At 38.8% G+C, this 24747-nt stretch overlaps 1 protein-coding gene across 1 annotated transcript in view; it reads right to left on the bottom strand.

Annotated features, from left to right (window-relative positions):
- LOC107583304 (Usher syndrome 2A (autosomal recessive, mild)) overlaps positions 1-24747 on the bottom strand; it is a 227522-nt gene that overhangs the window by 15633 nt on the left and 187142 nt on the right. The window contains exons 57-60 of the mRNA XM_016269485.1: positions 19836-19993; positions 16232-16390; positions 15715-15877; positions 7506-7860 (exon numbers count right to left, since the gene is read on the bottom strand). Coding sequence (XP_016124971.1) covers positions 7506-7860; positions 15715-15877; positions 16232-16390; positions 19836-19993 — 835 coding nt within the window. The remainder of the gene's footprint in view (positions 1-7505; positions 7861-15714; positions 15878-16231; positions 16391-19835; positions 19994-24747) is intronic.

The raw sequence follows: 24747 nt of genomic DNA, 5'->3' as shown, positions 1-24747 counted from the left end.
TATACAGTGAGTATAGAAAAGCGTCACCCCTCCTTTAAAATAATCACATTTTGTTGCTTTGCAGCCTGAAATGAAGATGGACAGAGTTTTTGTTTTATCCAGCTGTATTTACTCAGTGCAACTTATAACATCCAAGTATAAGACCAACATGTCAGAAAAAAAACAGAATCACTGAGTTGGAAAAAAATCACCCCTCTCCTAAAAATGACTTGTAAACTCAATCAGGTGTAGCTAATCACCTTCTCAATGGCACACAAAGCTATTTGACTTTCAACTGTGATCAGCTGTGGTCATTTTGATCAGCTCAGCATGAAAAGAGCTTTCTTGGAGCATTTCAGTCCTTGGCAGTGCAACTGAAGCAAACAATCAACTATGGGTGGCAAGGCACTGTGGACAGGCACAACTTTATCCCAGTGATTATTTTCTATACCCACAGTACATAGCCATATTATCATTATTATTTATAAAATTAAGTAATTAACAAAAACATACTTAATAATTAAAGAAATTTTATTTTATTTATTATTATTATCTACAGCATACATTACGTAATGTATATATCAATAAATGCATTATATACATTTTTCATGAATGCAGTACTCATGAATAGATCAAGAATGCAAAGGTGGACAAAACAAAACAAAAGCTTTTAAATCACCATGAAAAGCCTAATATAAAACGATAATTAAATAAAGGAATGCAACACTGTCAGCATCCATGGCAAATGTTAGTTTTGTAAATAGATGTTTGCTTTTAAAACACTACCTTTTTATGTGGTTGAAAAATTGAGAACATTTGGACTATAAACCAGCAAACATATACACATTGTCAATAGAGACAGCTGTTTCATTTCACTTTATTTCAGCACAGAGACTTATATCCTGCCCCTAGATGGCAATGCTATCAAACACTTTCCTAAACATGGGCATCAAGACATTAACAAGCAGGCGCTCCCTCATCCAGGATACTCAAGGCAGCCATTAAAAAGCGACTAAGAGAACTGATTTTTGTTATAGATTTCCAAATAAATGTTTATGGCACAGATCCCTAAAATGGGAAGTGTTTAAGTTTTGATTAAGAGAATTGGTTAAGCTGCCTTTTGGGATCCACCATACAATAAATTCTCAACATTACATTTCTTATTTCTTTCATTTCTTAGTCATGTATTTAAATGATATAAAACACACACTTTAAATTCTAAATAATACAAACAATATATTAAGATCCACTGCATATAAACCTGAAAGTGTACACCTCTATGTGGAAGCCAAAAGCAGCCAGGCTAGTGGACAAAAGCACTGAATTCAGACTTGCTTTAATTGAGGCAGAAAGAGGCCTCGCTGTTTTAAACATTAAAGAGGTATCAGAGTCAGAAGTGCATTTAGCATTAGCTCAGGGAATCAGTCATTTGTAAAGGGGAAAGAAGTCTTTTAAAGCCCTTTTTCTTTCCTCTTTTTCTCTTTCAACTGAACACAGGTCTCCCTTGTCTCATCAGCTGCTTACATATGTGTTATTTCCTGTGACAGCGCTGGGGGCTGCTTGGGCCAGGGGATGATTTTAATTAAGAATAACCATGTGGATTTGTCACAACAATTATGCTGATTAGATGAAAGTGGAGATTCCTGACCCTTCAAAGGTGTGGTACTGCTTCATTTGCATACAGTAGACATACTGTCCCGGCCTGCCACTGCTGACTTCAGCCTGAGCTGGATTTTATTAGTATCACGCTAAACAGCTACAGGGCCCAGGAAATGCCTCATCAAAAAGCATCAAATGGAGCCTTTGGTCATGTTTTAAGTAACCTACACTCTCTAACATCTCTGTCAGAAATGTATGAAAATTTTAGGCAGATAAAATGATGCACTGATGGATTTTGTTGTACGCATTATCATTGATCTGTGACTATCCCCAAATGTCTAACATTTATTTTTCATACACACAAAGATGCTTGAATAAAATGCAAATTCTTCTCTACACTGACATTTTATAACAAACCGAAGGAAAGATATTCATGATGCACATTGCCTGTGCTATTCACAGGCTGTCCATCCAAACAATTACAATTCTGTCTTCTGTGGAATACAAAAGGAGATATTTTTAAGAATGTTTCAAATTTTGTCCACACATTGAAAGTCAATGGGATCCAAAACAACATTAAACCCCACTGATTTTCATTAAATGGACAAATGTAAAAAAGTCAATTTATCTTTTGTGTTATGCAGAATAAAGAAAGTCATACAGTAAATTATGAGGCGCATTTTTGGTGAACTATCCCTTTAATACTAAAACCGCCCCACTGCTCTCATTCCTACCAGCACTTTAGTTTAGCTGTTGAGAAAGTCTACAGACTTTAGTGCATTTCAAAGCATCTTCGCTTTTGTTCTGCAGTACTAACAACTGACAACCAGTTCCTGAGATGCCTTGACATTATTAATTATTTGTGGTTTAGATGTAAAGTCCTGTTCAAGCCAAGCCTCAATCAGATGGAGGGCTCTTGAATCACTGAGCTGTTCTTCAGACTGGGCTGGTGTCTGATGAAGGAAACCCCTCATGCATGCAAACGCACACATACAGAAACAGAGGAAAGTACCGTTTACCTCCTCTGAATGAGGCTGAGTATGTATGACAATCAGGACTGTGAATGATGGAAGCTGTTTTCAGAAAATAAAAGCACACACAGTCAAGTGCGCCACTAACTTTAGCTCTTTAAATAAGAAATTAGATTTAACAGGCTCTCTCAGAGTGTTTACTTAGTACTACAATTCGAAAGCAGATTCTAGACAATATAATAGCAGACTAAAGCTTTTCAGTGTACCGTTTGGCCAACTGTCCATGTAATATTTTCTATATTATAGAATAAAATAATTATTTAAAAAGAAAATGTATATTATGTAAAAATATGATATTATATAAATATAAATTATTAAAATATTTGTATATATTATATAAAAAGTTTAAGTGACACCTATAAACATTTTTGAATCTTTAAGTTACACAAATAAAATGTGTCACCAGCCTGGTCTGAAACTACGAATGAGATTAAAGTTTGTGAAAGCTCAGAGGAATCCACTATCAAAATCCACAGACCGTCGGGAGCTCCCCTCTGTGTGTCCTTTCAGCAAATGAGCGCGGGTTCAACTAGGGTCCAAACGAGCTGCTCGCGGTTCTGCTCGGATCATTCTGCTCCCCTTCAACAGTGTGTATACGAGCCTACAAAAAAGACATGGTCCAACGCGCCGCCATCATGTTTATGCACTCTTCACTGTGTTCTTAATGATAAACTAACAGATTGTAAACATGCTGCCGGAGTTTCAAACCCCCCCGCCCCTCTTTTTTTTTTTCCTGTGCATTTTTTAAACAATGTCCTTCATGTTAGAGTGGTTACAGGCAGCAGAAGGACATCATTAGAGCCATGGTTAAACTGTAATTTACACCATTAGGAAGGCAGGAGCCATTTTTATTGCCTAGTAAATTTCAGCTCTGAAATATTTGGACCATATGGCTCAATTTGTGTAATAACCTTAATTTCTTGCACCCTTCAGGTCTGCCTGCATCTCCGCTTACCACTCCGACAGAGTCAGGCTTCTGTGCGCAAAAGGCGAAGCGTCTATAGAGCGGCGGTGGAGATTAATAAGGTGTCACGTCCTGTTTGGGTGAAGGCACTGGAACAGCAGCCAGATGGTATCTCTGCAAATGACTGTCAGGGGTCCTGATCTAATCAATAGGATGTATTAATACATCTCCCATCGCTGGGGTTCTCATGGGGCTGCTGAGCAACATCTGGAAAGATCAGGAGGGGGAGAGAGAGAGAGTAAGAGAGGCAGAGAGAGCAGTGGAAGCTACATACAGAAAGCAGAGGAAAAAGGAAATAGCGTTAAGAGGAAGAGAAAGTGTGAAAGCAAAAAAAAAAAAAAAAAAAGGAAGAGAGGAAGGGATGGAACAGGTCTGGTGCTGGCTGTGACTGGGCCTGCCTAATCTCTCATGTAGGCTTGATAAGTGTTCGGTAATGAGGGGCGTCTGCACACATGGTGAGGGAGGAAGCTTTTGGCGGCTAAGACCGCCTGTGCTCCGTAGCCTCATTCAGTCCCGCTGCCATGACGTCCACATTAATCACACGCACTGGCACGAGGTACGGCCCACTGCACAGCCAGGGATCAATAGCAGCCCCCCCCCCCCCCCCAAAAAAAAAAAAAAAAAGAAAAGTGGATGGGCATGCTCAGACCACAGAAGACCACAAGCTCTACTCTCTGTTAAAGCACTACTAAGCAGCATCACACCATCTGCTCCACGATCTGACTCGCCTCCACATACTATGTGTCTAAGCAATGGTTTATAAATTAAAATCAAATACGAAACATCTAGCACAAACTCTTTGGATTGATTTGATAACTACAGCATGTTTACTTGACAAGGCTCAACAATAAGGACAACCCATATGTTTTTGCGTTCCAAATAAACAACATTTGGTTTTAAGACATATTTTTTAAAAGTATTGTTTAGCATATTACAGTTTTGCTATCATTAAGACTAAAAATCTATAAAAATCGTATCTGGTAATTTAAATAAAGCAGAAATAAATAAAAAAAACAACCTATTAGATATACAATTTGAAATAATTTGGCAACTAACAGATATAAGTATGTTTAGGTTGAAGTACTAACATTGCTAAAACTAAAACTCAAATTATTAAAGTTATAAAAAAATATATATATTATATATTTAAAATAATATATATATATATATATATATATATATATATATATACTAAAATGCAAAAGCACATAAAAACTAAAACTATAATTAAACTCAAAATATACAAAAGGCTAACTAAAATATCATTACAAAACAAACAAACAAACAACAACAACAACAACAGTGTATTCTGCTGATGTAAATAAGCAACCAAGATAAAGTTATCCAGTATTGGAAGCATCATCTGAAATTGGTAAAAACTATTTAAATATTGGAATTTGTTCAATGATAAAATACATTTTTTTAAATAATTTTTCATTTATATTCTTTAATTGTGTTAATTAAACTATTTTTATATAGTTTCTATCTATAGAAATTATTTAATAGATATAAACTATATAAAACTTTATATAAAAACTGTTTAAACAATGTTTTATATAATATAATACAATATAATAATATGTATTATATTTAATGTTATATATATATATTATATATATATATATATATATATATATATATAATATTAAAAAATAAATATTAATCTATAGGTTCTTTAGTTCACAGCTTCATAAAATGTACAGATATTATTGCAATATTATATATAAAAATAAATTGATGTAATATTCTTATTATAATATATTGCTTGTTGAGGTTTTTTCTGTCAGATTTATAAGTGCATGTACTAGCAGCAATGACCAGTTTTTTTCTCTGCATGATCCATCATTCTCAGACATGAAAACAACTTTACTCCACCAGAGAACATTAACCTGTAGCCACTCAACAGTTGGCAACAGCTAAATCAATATGATGCCCCACTGCAGGCCAAGTATTGACATGGCAGCGGACAGCTGGTATAGCACAAAGTCAGTGTCCAAAAAAAGATTTTGCAGGATCGATGGATTATAAATGTAGCCGTGAGAAATTGCACTAATACCCACACTACAATTTCCCCATGGCAGCTGTTATGCGATTGGGCAGTGTCTTCAGTAGATGACCATGGAAAAACTCAGAGCAGTATGGGTAAATGACCTTTATATTGTAAACTCCTTTCTTTACATTACAAACAATTAGCCTGATTTTATCTGCTAGAAATCAAAAACTGAAAATACTAGTGCAATTTCTCAAGCAGCTTCAATAAGTAATGAAACAATATTTATTCCCAAAATGTATTCTTATAAAATTTACATTATACATTATATACTCTATAAAAATAAAATTTTAAATCATAAGTTATATTATAAAAATTTACAAAAAAATGCACAATTTGCAAAATGATAAATTTGCATCAGCCATTAGAAGGCCAGGGTCATAACTCAAGAGGGCTGAGGACACGTGGAAAATTAATTACAAGCTGATTAACTGCAATCTGAAGTCACACTTCACCACTGAAGCCGACCTTTGGAGGTCAAGAAAACCTGAAAGGACTGCAAAGAGAATAGAAGCGGAACTGTAAATTACTCTAGAAGAAAAGAGGGGTGCTGATAAAAGGCCTATCCTGGATGACGTTCATTAATTGCTATCAAAATAATTAATTTGTCTATTAGGCAGGCATCTATCTGGTGCTCTGTGGGAGAAGCTGAACTCCTCAGTGGGTTCTGGATTCTTTCCCCTATGGTGTTGCTGCTATCAGGGGGCAAGCTGGCTCTGTTCACACTTGTTTTGAACAGGAGCTCAAGCTGAAGCCTTTAATTTGGCCATGATGCAGTTGTGTGCATCTGCGAGGAAAGCAGCACACTATTTTTCCTCTGTGTCAAACATGAATCACAGCAGCTACTTTTATAGGTGGAGACATCAGCGGATGAGGAATCTGTGTAAATATGCGAGCAATGGGCTGATCGCTGATGAATGATCTCAGACAGATGCTGATGCTGGAGACTGGAAATTTCAGGTGCTGAAGCTGAACTCAGAACTAGAAGCAGTTACAGCCAAAAACACAACAATGGGTCAATACACACTCAAAGTAGGCTCAAAATAAATCATAAGAATAATCTAAGCAAACAATCTAACTATACTTAACAACTATAATTTGAGTTAAAGATTTTAACTGAAAGCCTAACTCTGTTTTCAGACAAGGGTGTTTTCTGCATTTTGTCAAGCATTTTAAATGTTTATGAATTTACTGTTCAAAGGTTCAGTCTGTAATATCTTTTTTATTTTTATTTATTCATTTTTTTAAACATTACGTTTATCAAAGCTGCATTTACATGATCAAAACTACACTAAAAACAGCAATATTGTGAAGTATTATTACAATTTAAAATAAATGTTATCTATTTTAATATCTCTTAAAAAGTTTTTTGTCAGCAGTAGGGTCACATTACCCCGTAAAAGTGAAAATAAAACTATTAATTAAAAAAAAATCTTACTGAACCCAAACTTTTAAACAGTAGTGTATACAATTTATTAATTAAATATTATGTTTATATTTGTTTTGTGTAATATATTGTTTTGTGTTTCATTATTAATAACCTTTTGCTGAAAAGTCTACAATAGGCTATTTAATTGCCATTGTGACAACTTATCTAATTTATTGTGACAAAATGACTACAGCTATTGATGTGTTTAATTGTTCTTTGATGTTATGATGTTATCACAGATAACTGTTTCTTTAATTCTGGTTTCTGTCTAATAATGGGGAAAAAAAAGAGTTGCCTCTTTATTAATTTGACAGATTTGTGCAAAATCTTTTTTGTGGGTGCTATTTCATGAAACATTACTCAAACGTCTTGCTTCTTTGCACATGGTTCATTTATAACTTCTCACAGAATGTATGGACAGCATATCAAATTGATGGGAGAAAAGAGTATTACCAGAACTGTAAGAGCAGTAACAGTTGTGGAGTTGAACGTAGGATCGTTGAGTAGTTTCTGGTACACCACTCTGTACTTGGAGATCCCTCCGTTTGGCATGCTAGGCTGGGTCCAGCTCAGCAGAAGAGAGTAGGCACTGGCAGGGCGGGCCGAGGGCGCATCCATTCCCTGCGGTTCTGCCTCTAGAGTTCGGACAGAGGTCCAGGAGCTGAAGGCAGAGCCTTTAGAGTTGTCGGCAGTGACTCTGTATTCATATTCACTGAACGGTAGAAGGGAATCTGAGGCATCGGTGAACTCTAGGGGACCTTCGGTCCAGATGAACACCAGCAGCTCCTCTTGAGTTCCAGTTGGTCGTCTGGAAGAGACAGAATTAAGATTACATGAAAAAACAGAAATCCTTCATCTGCCATTTAATGAAAGACAGGAAATACATGTGTAAAATTACACACAAAGTATCTTCTTTAAAGACCCTTCAAAGTTAAAAATGAGGCCCCAAAACAAACAAATAGTGGGGGTGCCAAAGGAAGGATGCAGAGATGAGGAAGAGCACACAGAGACGCATGAGGAGCAGGGGCAGAGCGCTGAGCTTTGCTCAAGCTTCGTTAATTCCTCCACATTAGAGGCCTGGCTTCCATGCTGCTGGAGAAAATGACATTCACCGCTCTAATGTGGCCCCTGCCGGCCTCACTCGCACCGCAACGGCCTAATCTCACCCACTGCATTAAAATAAAGCCAAACAGAGACTGGCAGGGGAGAAGAACGTCTCACACCATGGCGCTAAACTACAGCACACAGCTGCGATCAGCAGTCTTTTCCACACACATACAGACACTGCATCTGGAGCACAAGACATCTTTTTTTCCCCATTTACTTTTATTCCACTGGTTAAAAAATGTCGGTAAAGTTATTAATTTTTTTCAAGACTTCCCACTATGAATTTTTCAATTAAATTGCTAATTTTTGCTGCTGTACCTTTTAACAGACAGAAATGAGCTAAAATGAGCAACAGGACTTCTTCACTTACACAACGCTTTGCCATCACAGGAATTAATTACATATCAAATATATAAAAGAAAATTGTTATTTTAAATTGTAATAATATTTCACAAAATTACTGTTTTTACGGCATTTTTAAACAAATAAATGCAGCCTTTGTGAGCAAAAGAGACTTCTTAAAAAAACTTTTTTTTAAATACTTACCTATACATAAATTCATAACACCTAGGATTCACTGGACAGGCATGCAGAGCAGCAGGTGCTACACATAGCCAGGAAGAGCTTTCCAATTTTTAAAAATGAAATATATATCCTATCTATCCTACTTCCTCCTTATGAGGTCAAAAATCCAGAGACATTTTTGCTGATTAGTTCCAATGCAATCTATTTACATATCAATAAATCAAACTCTTTTACTTTAAAACATCAACAAGAATTTGATTTATCATGATATGACCCATTTCAGAAGTCCAGCATCTTGAGGCTGTAACAGCAAGCTGAATAAGGAGTTAAAACTTAATCAATGCTTTTATTGTCTCGCTAGCATCTGCAGCAACTGTATGCACGCAATATGAACATGGATGTATTCTTAGGAACTGATTTACAATAATTCTGTACAGCAGCAAAGGACTATCTCAGGTGGGATTCTCCTGTGTAATATAAGTTAAATGCGTGGAGGACAAACATCCCTGAGGAGGGGACGCTCACTTCACAATTTCAGATAACTTCCAATGAGCTGAATACATACACAATAGCACATTAAACCGATTACATTTAGCGCAGCACTGATCGCTGGTATTAAGATGAGCAGATAGAATAATACACCAAGTCCTTTAAGCCACGAGTGAATTCTTTGCCCCCTGAATATGATATATTTGCCAGAGTTTATCCCGCTCCCAAATCAGGGCTAAGATGAAATCCAGTCATGCGTTTGTCGGAATGCACCAGCATCTGTGGCTATGCTAATATTTTCTTAAGATTTATGACTTAGACTGATCTGACCTTGCATATGAATGACACTGGACAACAAGCCGCGTTGCCCTTGACTAAAATCTTACCTTGCTGCTAACGCACACACACACACACACACACACAAAATCATACTAGCGTAGAAGCTGTAAACACTGTTTTTGCTGCCATCCAAGAGCGAAAACTTTGGGAAGACATCTCAATATATAGTTTAATATGATCATTGTCTGGAATCCTTCAAGTCAAATCTGAATGTTTAAATTGGCATTCACGATGTGCAGCAATAAAGGTTCAAACACGGCCGGCTGTGTTGTTTCCGAACATAAGGGCAATGATGGCAGCGTAATGATAGAGTTAGCTACTCCCTGGTGCATCGCTCTCCGTTCTCCTTGAAGGATGCTTCTGTAACAGCGGAGTAAAGCATTCTGATGTGATCGTGCCATGTCAGTCTTAGCTTTATTTCCTCTGTGCGGGGTGCAAGCATCATGGCATTCTGTTTCATATTGCTCTCAAACAGCTCTGAATGTGCTTGGAATAATCAAAGTCAGCAGGGCAATGTCATCTTCCATTTAGAGCTGCCGATCAGCCTCTCTCTCTCCCTCTTCTCTGCGCTCAGATACCACAGTCACTGATATACAGCTGATATCCACATAAGCACTCCACACTCCATTCTGCGTTTTCCTGCTGTCAGTTAGACAGGAACTAGAGAGGAAATGTTGACAAGTGTAACCAGCAGTGATTGGCCTGTTCACCTCAAGGTCACAGCATAATTATTGTTTGTGTTCGACTACGTTTTTGGCCTTCCTTTCAAACATGCCCTGACATGGACTCACATCTACACACACATTTATCCCCATGCAAGCTCTGCACTGACATGAGCCTGACAGCATCTTTGTATGGAAGTGCATTTACAGAGATTGAGAGAGGAGTGCTAATAAATAGTACTAGGTAACACGTCCAAAGAGCCAAAATATGTCTTTAAATGTCCCTATGCTGACGGAACGTCTCGGTTACGTATGTAACCCTCGTTCCCTGAAGGAGGGAACGGAGACGTCACGTCGGAGGACTGACGAATTGGGATCTCGCTTAGAGGGACCAATCTACTTCGAGTGTAAACTAACGGAGCCAATGCACATTGGCATGCGATTATTGCATCCAGCTGCTGCTGATCACAGCGTGAGTATAAGTAGGCAGCAGGTGCAGCGCATATTCAGGTTTTCGCTGAGGAGCCGACCCGGCCGCTCAGCGGTGGTACAGAAGCTGTGGCGACGTGACGTCTCCTTCGCTTACCACCAGGTCTGGCGGGGGCCTGGACGGGCGGGGCGGCTGCCCTGCAGCTGACTCCTCGGCGCAGTTTTGCTGGAGGCTGCTGCGGGCGCTGTGCGGGAGTGGGGGCGGCGGCAGGGGGCCGCCCTCGGCGACGAGCGGGCTGAGGCACTGCCGGCGGCGGCCGGGTGGCGGCAGCAGCTGCACACCGGGGCAGGATGTACCTGATGGCCTCAGTCTGCTTTTGGGCGGCGGAGAACTGCTGGGCGAAGTTCTCCACCGTGTCGCCGAACAGGCCGGTCTGGGACACGGGGGCGTTCAAGAATCTTGTCTTGTCCGTCTCGCGCATGTCGGCCAGACACAGCCAGAGATGGCGCTCCTGGACCACCATAGTGCACATGGCACCACCCAGAGACTGCGCCGTAACCTTCGTCGCTCGTAGGGGACTCCCGTGTACCCCCACGCTGGACCCCCATCGAGGGTAGTGAGGGAGGATGAGCCACTGGGCCGCTTTCTGGCAGTAAAAGGTGCCGTCCATGACCCAACGATCTCATCATGCACCTCCGGGAAGAAAGGCACTGGAGTGGGGCCCTGAGAACCAGCGCGCGCCACCCCGAGAAACCAATCGTCCAACCTTGAGGGTTCGGGACGCGGTGGATCGTCGGCGGGTTCGGGCATCCCCCGAGGGGGATTCCTCACCGTGACCGTAAGACCAGTCCGCCCACTGGTAGAAAAAGGACGCCCCCGGCTGCTGCCAGAGGGAACCCCAGATCTAGGCAGTGGCACGGGCACTCCGCCCCCTTGCAGGTAACGGAGTCTGGTCCACAACTCCGAGATGGTTGCGGGGGCATGAGTCATCCACGAAAGCCACCTGAGCGTGCTTCATGCCCAGGCACGAGAGGCAGCGATCGTGACCATCACCCGGCGCCAGGTAACGACCGCACCCAGAATCGCACGGATAGTATGACATCTTTAAAAAGACTCGTCTTTAAAAAGATGTTCCACCCGTGAAGCTCTTTTAGAATGGAAATTGCTCTTTTAATGTGCTGAAGCGCACAGGGGAGATGGCTGTCTGCAACACACACAGGGGTAGTGCAGCCTGTTGTGTGCAACCCACTTGACACGGGAAAACCACCGCCGCTGAAGCGCCGTCCACCAGCACGAGAGCCCACCGAAGAGCGTGCTTGACTGTAGTTTATCACTACTGCAGAAGGTCAAGAGCAGAACGATAGAACCGCTTGGCTCCGAAGCGAAAAGCTGAATATGCGCTGCACCTGCTGCCTACTTATACTCACGCTGTGATCAGCAGCAGCTGGATGCAATAATCGCATGCCAATGTGCATTGGCTCATTTAGTTTACACTCGAAGTAGATTGGTCCCTCTAAGCGAGATCCCAATTCGTCGGTCCTCCGACGTGACGTCGAGAGTGACCGACTGAAAGGGAACCAACTTTATTCAAGTACTGACAACTGGATGTCATGATAATTTGTAACCCTGGACCACAAAACCAGTCTTAAAGGGGTCCTATTATGCTTTTTAACTTTTTGAATTTCAGTCGGTGTGTAGTTTGTATGTTTGGGCATAAAAAAGATCTTCAAACTTACAAATCTCAAAGTCCACTCCAAAGGGAGATATTTCGTTTAAAAAAAAATCCCTTTTCAAGAACTACAATGAACGGCTCGTTTGGACTACAGCGTTTGTTTTCCGGGTTTTGTGATATCACAAAGCGGTCCGTTAGAATATCATTAAAATAATTCCTGCCTATGGAAATTCGAATGGTTGGGGGGTGGGGAGGGGCGAGGTCGTGGTTAGTACACTTGGTTGAGTGCATCAGACAAGACTATGACGAAGAAGTGCTGCTGCTATAGCCTCAAGTTTTCGCAAGTTATTACACATGCATCTGAATAATTATGTATGTAAATATGTACAGTATGTTACAATTATGAAAAGTTTTTATATTACATTGCTGACAGTACAATACTGGACAATGATGTAATCTGCAGAATTTACACTTCAATTATGAGACTACAGTGTTTCCCATACATTGAGTGTTTTTATATCACTATATTTCTGAAGGAAACCGACTGTCTTCAGAAAATTGGATGTCATTTTCATTTAATCTGGCAGACATAATGTAACTAAAATGAAAATAAATAACAAATACAAATAATACAAATCAAATGACAGTAGTTTATCAGTAATCCAAAAAAAATAACACTGCCAAACACACGTTAAAAAACAACAACTTACTTACACACAGTAAAAAATGGTTATAAAAACTGAAACAGAATATCACTATATAATATCATTATATCACTGTATTTCTGAAGGAAACCCACTGTCTTCAGAAAATTGGATGTCATTTTCATTTAATCTTGCATGTAATGTCTGATAAAGCAGTGTATTTTGAGCGGAGCTCTGCTTTGTGTACAGCCGTTACTGGGGAACCCTTGATCTCTACCACTCCAACAGCTGGCAGAGAATGAGTTTGCATATACAGTATATGCGCCTGGGAAACACTGGACTATGGTATAAATAAATTCAACTGTATAACAGTTTCACTGCAATTCATGTTATAATGTTAGAATTAAATAACAATAAAAATAATACATATGCACTTATCTGTACATAGTAAATGCAGTTATTTTTAAGCGGTTGTTGATATCCTATCTAAAACGTGATTTAGCCAAAAAAACAAAACAATAACGTTACCACTCTAATATGTCTTACAATATCCGTGCGTGCAAAGGTTCTGCGTGATCCTCTTGTTCAATATTCTCGGGGTCTGAATCCGGCTCAAATTGATATGGCAATATTGACGCCATCCTTAAAGGGGCAATGTATAAATCTCAATTTCAAAAAATTGACCCTTATTTTTGTGGTTCAGGGTCACATATAGCTATGAATATTCTATTCTTATTCTGATGATTCTTCATTTCCATCAAATTTTTAATGATGAGTCTTTTTTTTTTTTACTCATTGACGTTTCTGTAGCTCAAACAGTACAGAATGGTACTATAGTGCCAAAGTTATGGGATCAATTACCAGGCAACATATGAACAGAAATGCTGAATTATCAGTGAACATTTCTGTGCCAAATGTCTCCTTCCAAATGTCTTAGGCCCAATCCCAATTCTACCCCTTAGCCCTTCCCCTTTCCCCTTTCGTTTGAAGTGTGGTCCCGAAAAATCTTCATTTGAAGGGCTATCTGGCCCTTCCCCTTACCCCTACCCCTCCAACCAAAAGAGAATCTAGACACCCCTACCCCTCCGTTTCGTGCATTCACGTGAAGGGGTAGGGGTGTCTCGATTCTCTTTTGGTTGGAGGGGTAGGGGTAAGGGGAAGGGCCAGATAGCCCTTCAAATGAAGATTTTTCGGGACCACACTTCAAACGAAGGGGTATGAATTATCTCAGCGTAAACCGGCTTCAGCAGCAACATGGCTGCCCGAGAGAACAAAAAGACACAAATGTAAGCAATTTTTGGCTTTGATAAAGATTTTAACAAAAAGTAATCATTTGCTTTATGTTACATTCAATCGTGAGTTCATATTTACGGTCATGTTACTCAAAGAAATGTTTGCAAAAAATCGCTAAAGTTTGCTAACGTCATATTACAGACGGCACGATATATGCCACAACATATTTTCATGTCTGATCAGGGCGATAACCACCATAGACATTGAGGGGGGCTAGTCCCCCCAATAATTATAAATCGCTAAACCCTTCAAATATTGCCAATTCGAGAGCGAGAGAGAGATGAAAGTTGCGTGTATGCGCGTCTCTCTTTTTAGAGTGAATTTACTTCAGAAACAGCGATTTTATCCTCTTGTTGCTGGAAAATATAATGTAGTGATTCAGTATTTAAACTGTTATTAATAAAAGTCGTGGGGCAGCGTTGACAAGTTTCTTTGCTCCTGGATGTGTGAGCTGCGCGATCTCTGATATATGTGTATCTCTGATATATGTGACACTCTGTTTCAAGGGATAAGGGGAAGGGGTAGGCAGAGGGGAAGGGGAAGGGGAAGCATTCTAACTGCATTCAAACGGAATGCCCCAAATACACCGATATATGGACAGTGTTCTATGATAAAATACAGCAGATCCATCAGACATTTAAAACTCTTTCAAACCAGGAGAAACTGCCGTATCTGTTAGGAGAACAGAAGAACTGCTGTGTGTTTTTTTATCATAGAGAAGAGAAAACACTCACCCTGCCCTGATCTGATGTTTCCAGCACATCTACATTATATTATGCCAAATTACTCTATTATATATTACTTAGATGTATATTTTGCTTCTGTAAATATGTCTAATCCCTTATTTTATTTTTATTTCTAGTTTATATACATTAGTAATTAATTTTGCACTACATGCTTAATACTTTTTATATATTATTATTATTATTATTCTTTCTGTAAATACATATGTGTACTATTTGTAAGCAGTCCAGCTGCAATTGCTTTGGCAATACAAATGTATTATTTTTGTCATGCCAATAAAGCACTCTTAAATTGAAAAAAAATTAAAAATTGATACGCAGATGCAGGTAATTCACACACACAACTGTCATCTCTCTCTCTCTTCTCTCTCTCGATTGATAATTAATAAAAAAAAACGCTATAATTCATTCAAATAAATGTGGGCTTACCACACTCATTTATCTCTGTGTCTGATTTGAAGCGGGCAGAATGATAGAGCTAATGAGCCATAACTGACGAAAATAACTGTAATTTTTACCCTTCCAATCAAATATTGCGCTGCAAACATAATAAACAGCTTTAAGTTGTCAATGCTGGCAAATTACCATAGTATAAGCTTCGCGTCGCCTGGTTCTTGGCCTCCACATCGTGCATTAAATTATTTTTATTGCACAGCTAGCCATGCATTATCCCTTACTTAAATGTTACAATTTTCAAAATCAGGGGGTGATACAGTAAGTAAATATTTAGGCTGTATGTGAGAGTGAGTGCTTTGTACCTGTATATGAAGTAGCTAGTGATGAGGCCGTTGGGTTTGTTTGGCGGACTCCAGCGGACCTCGATAACAGTCGCACCTGCAGCTGTGAGAACTGGAGGGTCCTGAGCTAACGGAACAGCCTCAGGGGTCCGAACAGACACCCCCTGTCCTACACCACAACCATCTGCACATACAAATATATAAATGAAACCATTTGATATATAGCTACAATCACAACTAATACAACATATTTAAACAGAGAGAAAGGACAAATTGTAAATACGTTTCCTTGACTTCCCCCCCTTATTTTGGATACTGATTTAAATACATTAAGCATTTACAGAGCCAAATATTTAAAAATTTGCAAACAGCGAAATTCCAACAAAGTTAACTCAAACTATCTGATTGTTGTATACCTAAAATGAAATCTATGCCCCTAATCGTATCTTTTCAGTTTCTGTTTTCTATATTTTCTTCTTTCATCCGTCTTTTATTTGACTATTTTCTTAAGTTTTGCACTGCTTAGGTTTCAGAGTACCTGGCTGACAGGCCTGTACTTGAATGTGGTAGACGGTGTAGGGGTCTAGTCCTTGCAGTAACAGGAAGTGCTCTGGTCCAGCAGGGCGGATGAGGGGCCGCTCAGTGCCTGCATTGAGCAGGACGTTATATTCCAAAGGGCCACTTGAATTATACACACCTTAAAGGGAAACAGAAATATAAAGTCACATTTACTTCTTTTTACTAACTGATATACAATCATATCTTGTTTAAGCAAAAACATGATAGTAGAAACGTGACACAAATGCAACCACTCACTAAACCAATAACTAAACTGAGAAACTAACCGAAAAGATTAGTGCCAACCCACCAAGAAAACAAACACACAATCAGCTCACCCAGTCCACAATCACAATATATGAAGAGCCGTATTTACTCGTAATAAAGTGCAAGTACTGACATACAGTGGATCTGACACTTTGGGAAGCTTTGCCCTTGATTCAACATCCTTCTAGGCAAGCAGGCACTTCCCCCATTCCGTCTATCCCTCCTCTGTCCGAAACACACAGACACGCACACAGTCTTCGGTAATGCATTTGAACTAAAGAATGTAGAGTCCCGGCATCCACGCTTTGTTAATATTCCCATCACTAGCGCCTTTCATAATTTACGGCAACTGGAGGCTGATAGGTTATTCAACATTTATGAGACCCGAGATGTATTCAGAACGGGCTGATTATCTTTACAAATGAAAAAGTTAAATTATTCAACTTCCTTCATTGCGTCTCCCTGAGCAGATGTAGTCTTTTGCCTGAGACACAAAAACCCGCTGGAATTAGACGGCGCTTTGATCAAAGCTTCCTGCCGGAGAAGTTCAATCGCACAGGTCCCTAAGTTCTATTATTTACAACTAATCACTGACTTTGGAGTTTTTGCACTTTCAACTTGAATGAGAGTCTAATAAAAAATAATGGCACAAAGGAAAATAAAAGGAACATGCTATCAGATCTGATCCATCAAGCACAGGTGCAGCTTAAAACCGTGCCCGTTTCTCCATTCGGACTTAACCAAGCGTGAGATATTGTAGTTTGAAGCCATAGATTTTTTCGCTTGCCTCTCTCTGAATGTAAAGTCAATAAAAGATCTGGGCTATGTAAATGTTTTCTGTGGGTATCAGGGCTGTTTAAGGGCTCTTATGGTGTAATTGAGGTTGTTTAAGGGGATCCTCTCACAGGAGAGAGGCATAATGGGGCAATAATAGCAAAAGATGGACCATCTGAGGCAGACAATCAGGACCGCTTGAATGTAGTGTGTGAAATCACTCTTGAGTGTGCGAATATGCACGCACACGCTTTAACACTCACTCACCCACCCACACCGCTTCGCTTTGGACACATGACCAGTTGAACACATACACACAGATCTGACATGCAAAGGGTAGATGCTGCACATATGTGCTCTCGTGCACATATGTGCAGCAGGTGGGCTGGGTAGCAGTCTGGGGTGCTTGAGTCTATGAACTACCACAGCTAATACCATAGGGAGAAAGAGAAGGAGAGTTTGCATTTGCTCTCCATGTGGCAGAATGTTCGGTCCACATGCACCGTGGGATGTGCAGATGAGCCTGGTGATGCAGTCTCAGAGTGTAAACAGAGTGACTGATTGATCATTGTAGGCATGTGGGCTGCAGTCTGCAAATGACATGATGAGAAGTTCATGCAGGACCACTGCAAAGACAACACACTCTGGATGACAACATGGCCTCCACAAAAGGGACTTCCAAGAAAATGATAAAAAAAAAATTGTTTAAAAGTTATTTTCTGTTCATTGCCTTTGTGTTTCACACCACACTCTAATTTTATTTAAAAAAATCATATATATATATTAAAAAAAAAAAAAAAAAAATTTTTTTATTATTATTTTGTTTTAAATAAGTGCAGTATTTATCTAGCAAAAAATGGAGGATCGCAATGCTTCTGCCAGCAGTAAACAGCATCTATATACACTCAGACACCAGATATAATTTTTTATAATTTTAATTAGTGGGTGCAGGACACTATAGTTCATTTATATAAGTGAGGATAGCAAAATAAAGTAAACTGTGACATATTATACCCAAAAATTCTTCATACACTTTGACCTGACCATGTTTTGCTTAAGTGTTATATGACATTATCAAGATGAATTTGTTCCGACACAGTTTAACTCCGAGTTCTTGTCATATTTTATTAGCATTTTCTAAACTATAGCAAATAATCTGTGATAATGTGTGAAATGTTGAAGGTGTCTGAATACATTTTGGTTTGACTGTACATACATACACACACATACAGTGGAGATCAAAATTAGAGAACAATCTATAAATACTTTACTTTTCTGAAATATTATTAATCTTCATCGCTCAAAATTTGAAGGAATATTAGCCGTGGGTATAGCACTGTTATATAAACATGTTTTACAAAATAACCAAGGCATTTCAACAAAACCTTTTATTTTGTGGAAAACACTGATCAAAATTAGAGAACAGTAACCACTGCAGCCCGAAAGAAGATTACAACTAAAATTGTGGAGGGTTACAGCTGTCAGAAATTAGTAGGAAGTGTAGAGGCCCTTGTTTTGATCTGCGGCTAGTTTCTCATATTGCGCTGGTGTGATCTTGGTCCACTTTTCTTCCAGGCTCTTCCATAGCGTAGTGGGTTTCTTAGCCATAACTTTGTTGCCAAAGATTTTCAGTTGGTTTCAGATCAGGACTCTGGGCTGGCCATTTCATTATTTCAATGTTTTCAGCTTCAAGGAACTGCTTTGCCCATTTTGCAGTGTGACAGGGGGCATTGTCTTGCATGAAAATTGCAGGCTGATTGGGAGATGCTTGCAATGAAGGAACTGCATGTTGCTGAAGGAGGTTCTGATAAACATTTGCATTCACCCTGCCATGTAGCTCTATAAGAGGCCCAACTCCTGCTGCACAAAACATCCCCCAAACCATGATACTTCCTCATCCACCTTTCACTGATTTCTTTACGCACTTGGGGTTCAGTCTTTCCCCATAAGTGTACATATTTTTTCCTGTAAAAGCTCTATGTGTGGTGACTTATCCATTCAGTCTTCCCTTGATCTCAGCTTTTTGGGCTTTTAGAAGATTAATCCAGAGTACAACCAAGAAAGCTGGAATGCCACTAAATAAATATACAGTTAACAAATAAATAAACCTATGTGTGCTGTCGTGCACCAACATGCACGTGATCAGCATTGGTACACACCATCAAATACCTGAAATTCACCTCAACTCCACAGCAACAGCGGAGAAGGAGAGAATGAATGGGACACGATTGGACAGTGATGGGAGAACACACGCAGGTGAAGGGCAAGCACATCTCAAACAACTCTCCCCTAAATCACACTAGAGGTAGGAAAAGCTGTCACTTAGGTTTGAATGTTAATTGATTGGTAGGACCAATCTATGTCTGGCCCGCACTGATGCATGTACACTACGACCATGTTGGGCTCCTGGTAAATTACACATAACGCCACTCGTAAATCCCTGCCCGTGTGCCGTCACTTTCGCAGGCCCGAGCAGGGATAAATCAGCCTTGCTTTAGTGCTAAATAGAGAGGCTGCATAGTGCATTAGGTTGTAAACATTACCTGGGGGTGACCAGGCAACAAAGATGGAGCGAGGGCCACGGAGGCTGACATTATACGGAGGAGGAATCCTTTCCGGGGAGGAGATGGGGGTCTGAATGACATATCTATCACTGAGACTGCTCCCGCCGCTGGTGTTGGCCTCCAACTCGTACACATATCTGTGAAGCAAAGACGGATAGGACATAAATAAGTCAACTGCAAAACTAAATTATGCTATTAGCTTAAAAGTCTCTTGTCACAGAAGTTAAATTTGCCTCTGTTTCAGCGAATTCTCCATTTCAGGTGGGAGACGACGCTGCGTTTAATTATTCATTGTCCGCGAGAGAGGCGGGTGCATAGATTCTGCCATTAAGCCGTGTCTATCACAGCAAGCACAGTTTTGTTTGAGGATGTGCATCTTTCATTGGAGTCCTCAGAATTGAGGCATGAATGCCGGTGTAACAAACCAAATGTTATTTAAAATCATGAATGCAAGCTAAAAATAATCACTCGCACATCTAGTTCAGAATGATGTCATATAGAGCAATTTTTTTTTACAAATTTACAGCAGTTACAGCAGACCTTACAAAAAAAAAATGTTTTATTAAAAAATACAGAATACACTGTAATTTAGCCAAGTTGAAATCTTAGCAGCAAAATAGCTGAAATAGCAGCAAAAAATATTTCATTATACAAAAAAAAATCACAAAATTTCATTATATATAAAAAAACAAAAACAAAACCCAACTTGGTTACTTGTTTTTGAATCTGTTCATTTATGGTTTCATGAACCATCACATTTACCACTGTCCAGTGAAATTTTGTGGGCAAATTTTGTGTGAGGGCGAAAGATTTCCCCACACCGAATTAGCCACTGGTTCAAGTTAAATGGAATCGCTGCCAAGGTTACTATCATTAACAAAAACTAAAACCATTAAAAGAAAACATAATTTGAAATAAAATAAACATTTCCTGAAATAAAACCTATTTTATTACAGCTACTTGCCAAAGCAACATTTGTCATTTTCATTTAAAGCTTAAGTACTAAAATAACTAAATCTAAATAAAACTTAATAAAAACTATATAGAAATATTGAAAAAATCGAATAAAAAGGACAAAAAAACAAATTTTTAACATTAAAATGAAAACAGAAAATATATAAATAAAATATAATAAAAAATATGAACAAAATCTGTAATAGCATATTAATGATAAAAAAACGTCACTACACTGACAAACAAAAAGCTGCTTGGTTTGAAATTGATTTCTGTGTGAGCGGTGTTTTATACATCACTACACTATTGATGATAGACAATGGACAAACATTTTCTGTATGTAAAATTTCACCTAAATTTAACGAATGTGACCAAAAAATACTTAGTAACTGTAAAGACAGATGGTTATTATCACAAAATAAACTGGCAGTATTTTAAACAAAATTAATTTAAAATACAACTTTTCAGAGGGTTTCACTAGAATAAATAAAATCACTGACTAAAATATAAACAAACAAACCTATCTAAAAATAGTCAACTAGTCAGCTACTGACCCTCATGAAATGTACAGTTTTGTTTCTGATATAAATGGGGAAAAGAAAAGGCTCAGATGACTAAGCCTTCTTATAATTCTGCTTTTACATTATACTTGATTCATTGGAACAGTCCCTGCTGGATCAATATGGTCTGATACTATTTAACAGATGACATTGTTAATGCAATGCTGATCAGCCCCTCCACTGTGATCTGTGACAGGCGTGACAGACATGCATATGAAAAGAAAGGGAAGTGTGTGTGTGTGTGTGTGTGTGTGTGTGTGTACCCGCATGTATTAACGCCTGATGTGGGTTATAAAAACACTCTGCGGAAGGCTCTTTTAAGACATACATGACTTCACAAGATAGATTTGCCTTTTAAACAAAGATGGGTGTCAGTGCAAAGGTGTGCATTAGCAATGTATGTGGGTCATGTTGAACATTAAAGGCTTTTAATTTGCCATAAACTCCACAGCCAGCCATTAATACCTCGACATTAACTATTGTTCCAGCACTATCCCTTTAAAATAGTCACATCAGTTATTATATACCGTGCTCATCATGTGTAATAAAAGCATTAACAAAATTAATCAGCGAACACACACATGAAGAGTCTCGCCAGAGAACAGCTGTGCATACCATTGTGTATGTTGCATATTTTAAGTCAAATAAACACGATGTGGCGCATCAAAAGAGGTGGCGAGTGGCTAACCTGTTTCCCCAGAGGGAGAAAGGTTAATATTTCACTCGTCAGAGAGACTTTCTACGATGGTGAGGTAAGTGACAGCTAATCAACACTGTCATAAATAATCGATGAGCAGGAGTGCTGGCAGAACACCCTCCAGCCCCCTGCTTAACTGTTTCCCACATCAGCCTATAGCCTCTCCGGATAATGAACCGCTCGTCTGCCACTGTATAACGCTCCTTACAGGGCTAAATTGGAAGAAGAAAGGGAAGGGGAAGAGCACGGGAAATGGGAATGCCTTTGGGCAGGTCCTGTGGAATTATGGCAAATTAAACGTCATGGCTATCCCCGACTCCATTTGGAGCTACAGTATAAACAAAAGCAGCAGAGGGACAATGAGAGAGATGTCAGGTGACTGAATGACCTGTCCAAATTGTCCAATCAGAAGACACATGGTTTTGACAGTTTAAATCAGTGTAGAAGATATAGATTCGCATGTTGAAAAAGGTTTATACATTCTCTCTCTCTCTCTCTCTCTTTCTCTCTCTCTCTCTCTATATATATAGAGAGAATGCAGTGAACAATCTACGAATCACTGATTGTAAAATAATGAAACAAACAGATTTATCCTGTCTTAAGCAGCTTATGAGACTGAACCATTGCAAATATTTACACAACATATTGCACAAACTAACCAATTATTTTGCACACACAGGGTCCCTGTGTGCATTTTTTGATTACAGCTAACCAACAGATTTCACAGATGCTAAGACCGAATATATTTGTGAATAACGAGGCAGTAACAAAACAGCTAAATTTCTACATCAAGAATGTTTTTCCACAAAATTACTTAAGCTGAACATTAAGCAGATTTTTTCTTTATTATTCAGCACATAAAAAAATTTGTTTAAAATTACAATTAAAATGTACAATTCAAATTTGTCTACAAAACTGATTACAAATACAATACAAAATACTAATATAAAAATTTGATATTTAAATAAATATTATAATTAATCAATATATTTGAATTATTTATATACTTTAATTACAATGTCCTACTTTAATTATTAATTAAATAATTTAATATTTAACATTAATGTACAAATGTAAAAATATGTCAAATATTTTAATCAAATAATTAGGGCTGGGTATCAATTCAGATGTCCCGATTCGATTCGATTTCGATTCGCAAGCTCTCGATTCGATTCTCGAATGTTTTTGATTACATTCAGTGAATATAGTTTTAATACAAATGCTATTGATATTTCAAAAAAATTAACAGTAAACATCAGTTTACAAATGGTGAATTAATAAAAATAAATTAAGCCACATGCCTGTATTTTAAACCTATACTTTTTTTTGTATGGGTCCTTTTTTAAACAATAATAGGGCCCTATAAAATGTTCTTAATTTTTCTGGTAATCAGATGAAGGCATAACACATTAATTTAATTTATCCTAATCAAATGAAAATTAAACCCTTTTATTTTTTGGCAAACAAAGTGCTGCACAACAGAGGTTTACTGTTAAAATTAAAAAGAAAACAGATGTGATTATTCCTTTAAAAATAAAGATTTATTAATATTTATTAGCAGTAGTAGCATTGCTTCTTAAGACTGCTAAATAGTAATATATTAATCGAAAAATCAATATTTTTGCCCAGCCCTACAAATAATAATAAATTATTATATTACAGTGTTATAATAACTAGGGATGCACCGATACCGTTATCAGTATCGGGCCCGATACTGAGCTCCTGTACTCGTACTCGTACTCGTACTCGTACTTGTTAAAATGCCCCGATACCAAACGCAGATACCACACAGCATGTGATAAGCGCCATATTCAGACAAAGAAACACCGACAACAGAACAACAGACAGCAGAATGGAGTTAAGGATGTCTACTACGAAGTATATGTATGCAATGAATATAACATTAAAGGGTTTATATAATGCGATTTCAATTTTTCCTTTCTCTTTGGAGTGTTACAAGCTCTTGGTGCATAAAGAAGATCTGTAAAGTCTCAAATCCAAAGAGATATTCTTTATAAAATTTCAGAGTCAGCCACACCTACCTAAAATGGCTCGTTCTAACACGCCCCCACATATCTACCTCACTATGTAGGAAGTATGTTTTGCATAACACCGCCCAAATGTCCACGCAAAGAAAGAAGGCGTAACTTTTATTCTCACTGTAGTATTGTTGACGCTGCAGCCATGTCGTGAAGGCGCTGTGTGCTTCGTTGTGAAAGCGAAACTACTTTGTTTGGTCTTCCAAAAAAGGACGATATCCGTTTCGTCATGCCTAGAGCTGATCGGTGCTGGTTGCTGAGGGAATACATCAACTTTCACTGTGGACAAAGCGGAGTCCAGCCCGGGGTCGTCACATGTGGTTGTCACTCATTCGTCGCATCCGCCGGGCGCGCCGTCCTCGACCCCGCCGCCTTAGCTCACTCTATCCCGGCCTCAGCGCATGCTAAGCCGGGGCTTCGGCTCACGCTAGCCCGGCCTCAGCTCACTCTATCCTGGCCTTAGCGCACGCTAAACCGGGGCTTCCCCTCACGCTAGGCCGCTGTGTTTTTCGTTGTGAAAGCGAAACTACTTTGTTTGGTCTTCCAAAAGAGGACACGACTACAAATCAGTGGTTAAGTTGTATTTACAACACTGTTCCAGAACAGTTTAACCCAAATATCCAGATGTGTGCAGCACATTT

The sequence above is a fragment of the Sinocyclocheilus grahami genome, unplaced genomic scaffold (assembly GCF_001515645.1).
Source record: "Sinocyclocheilus grahami isolate Dianchi unplaced genomic scaffold, SAMN03320097.WGS_v1.1 scaffold4.1, whole genome shotgun sequence".
NCBI lineage: Eukaryota > Metazoa > Chordata > Actinopteri > Cypriniformes > Cyprinidae > Sinocyclocheilus > Sinocyclocheilus grahami.
Note: the sequence above shows the minus strand (reverse complement) of the source record. Positions and strands in the feature narration are given on the sequence as shown.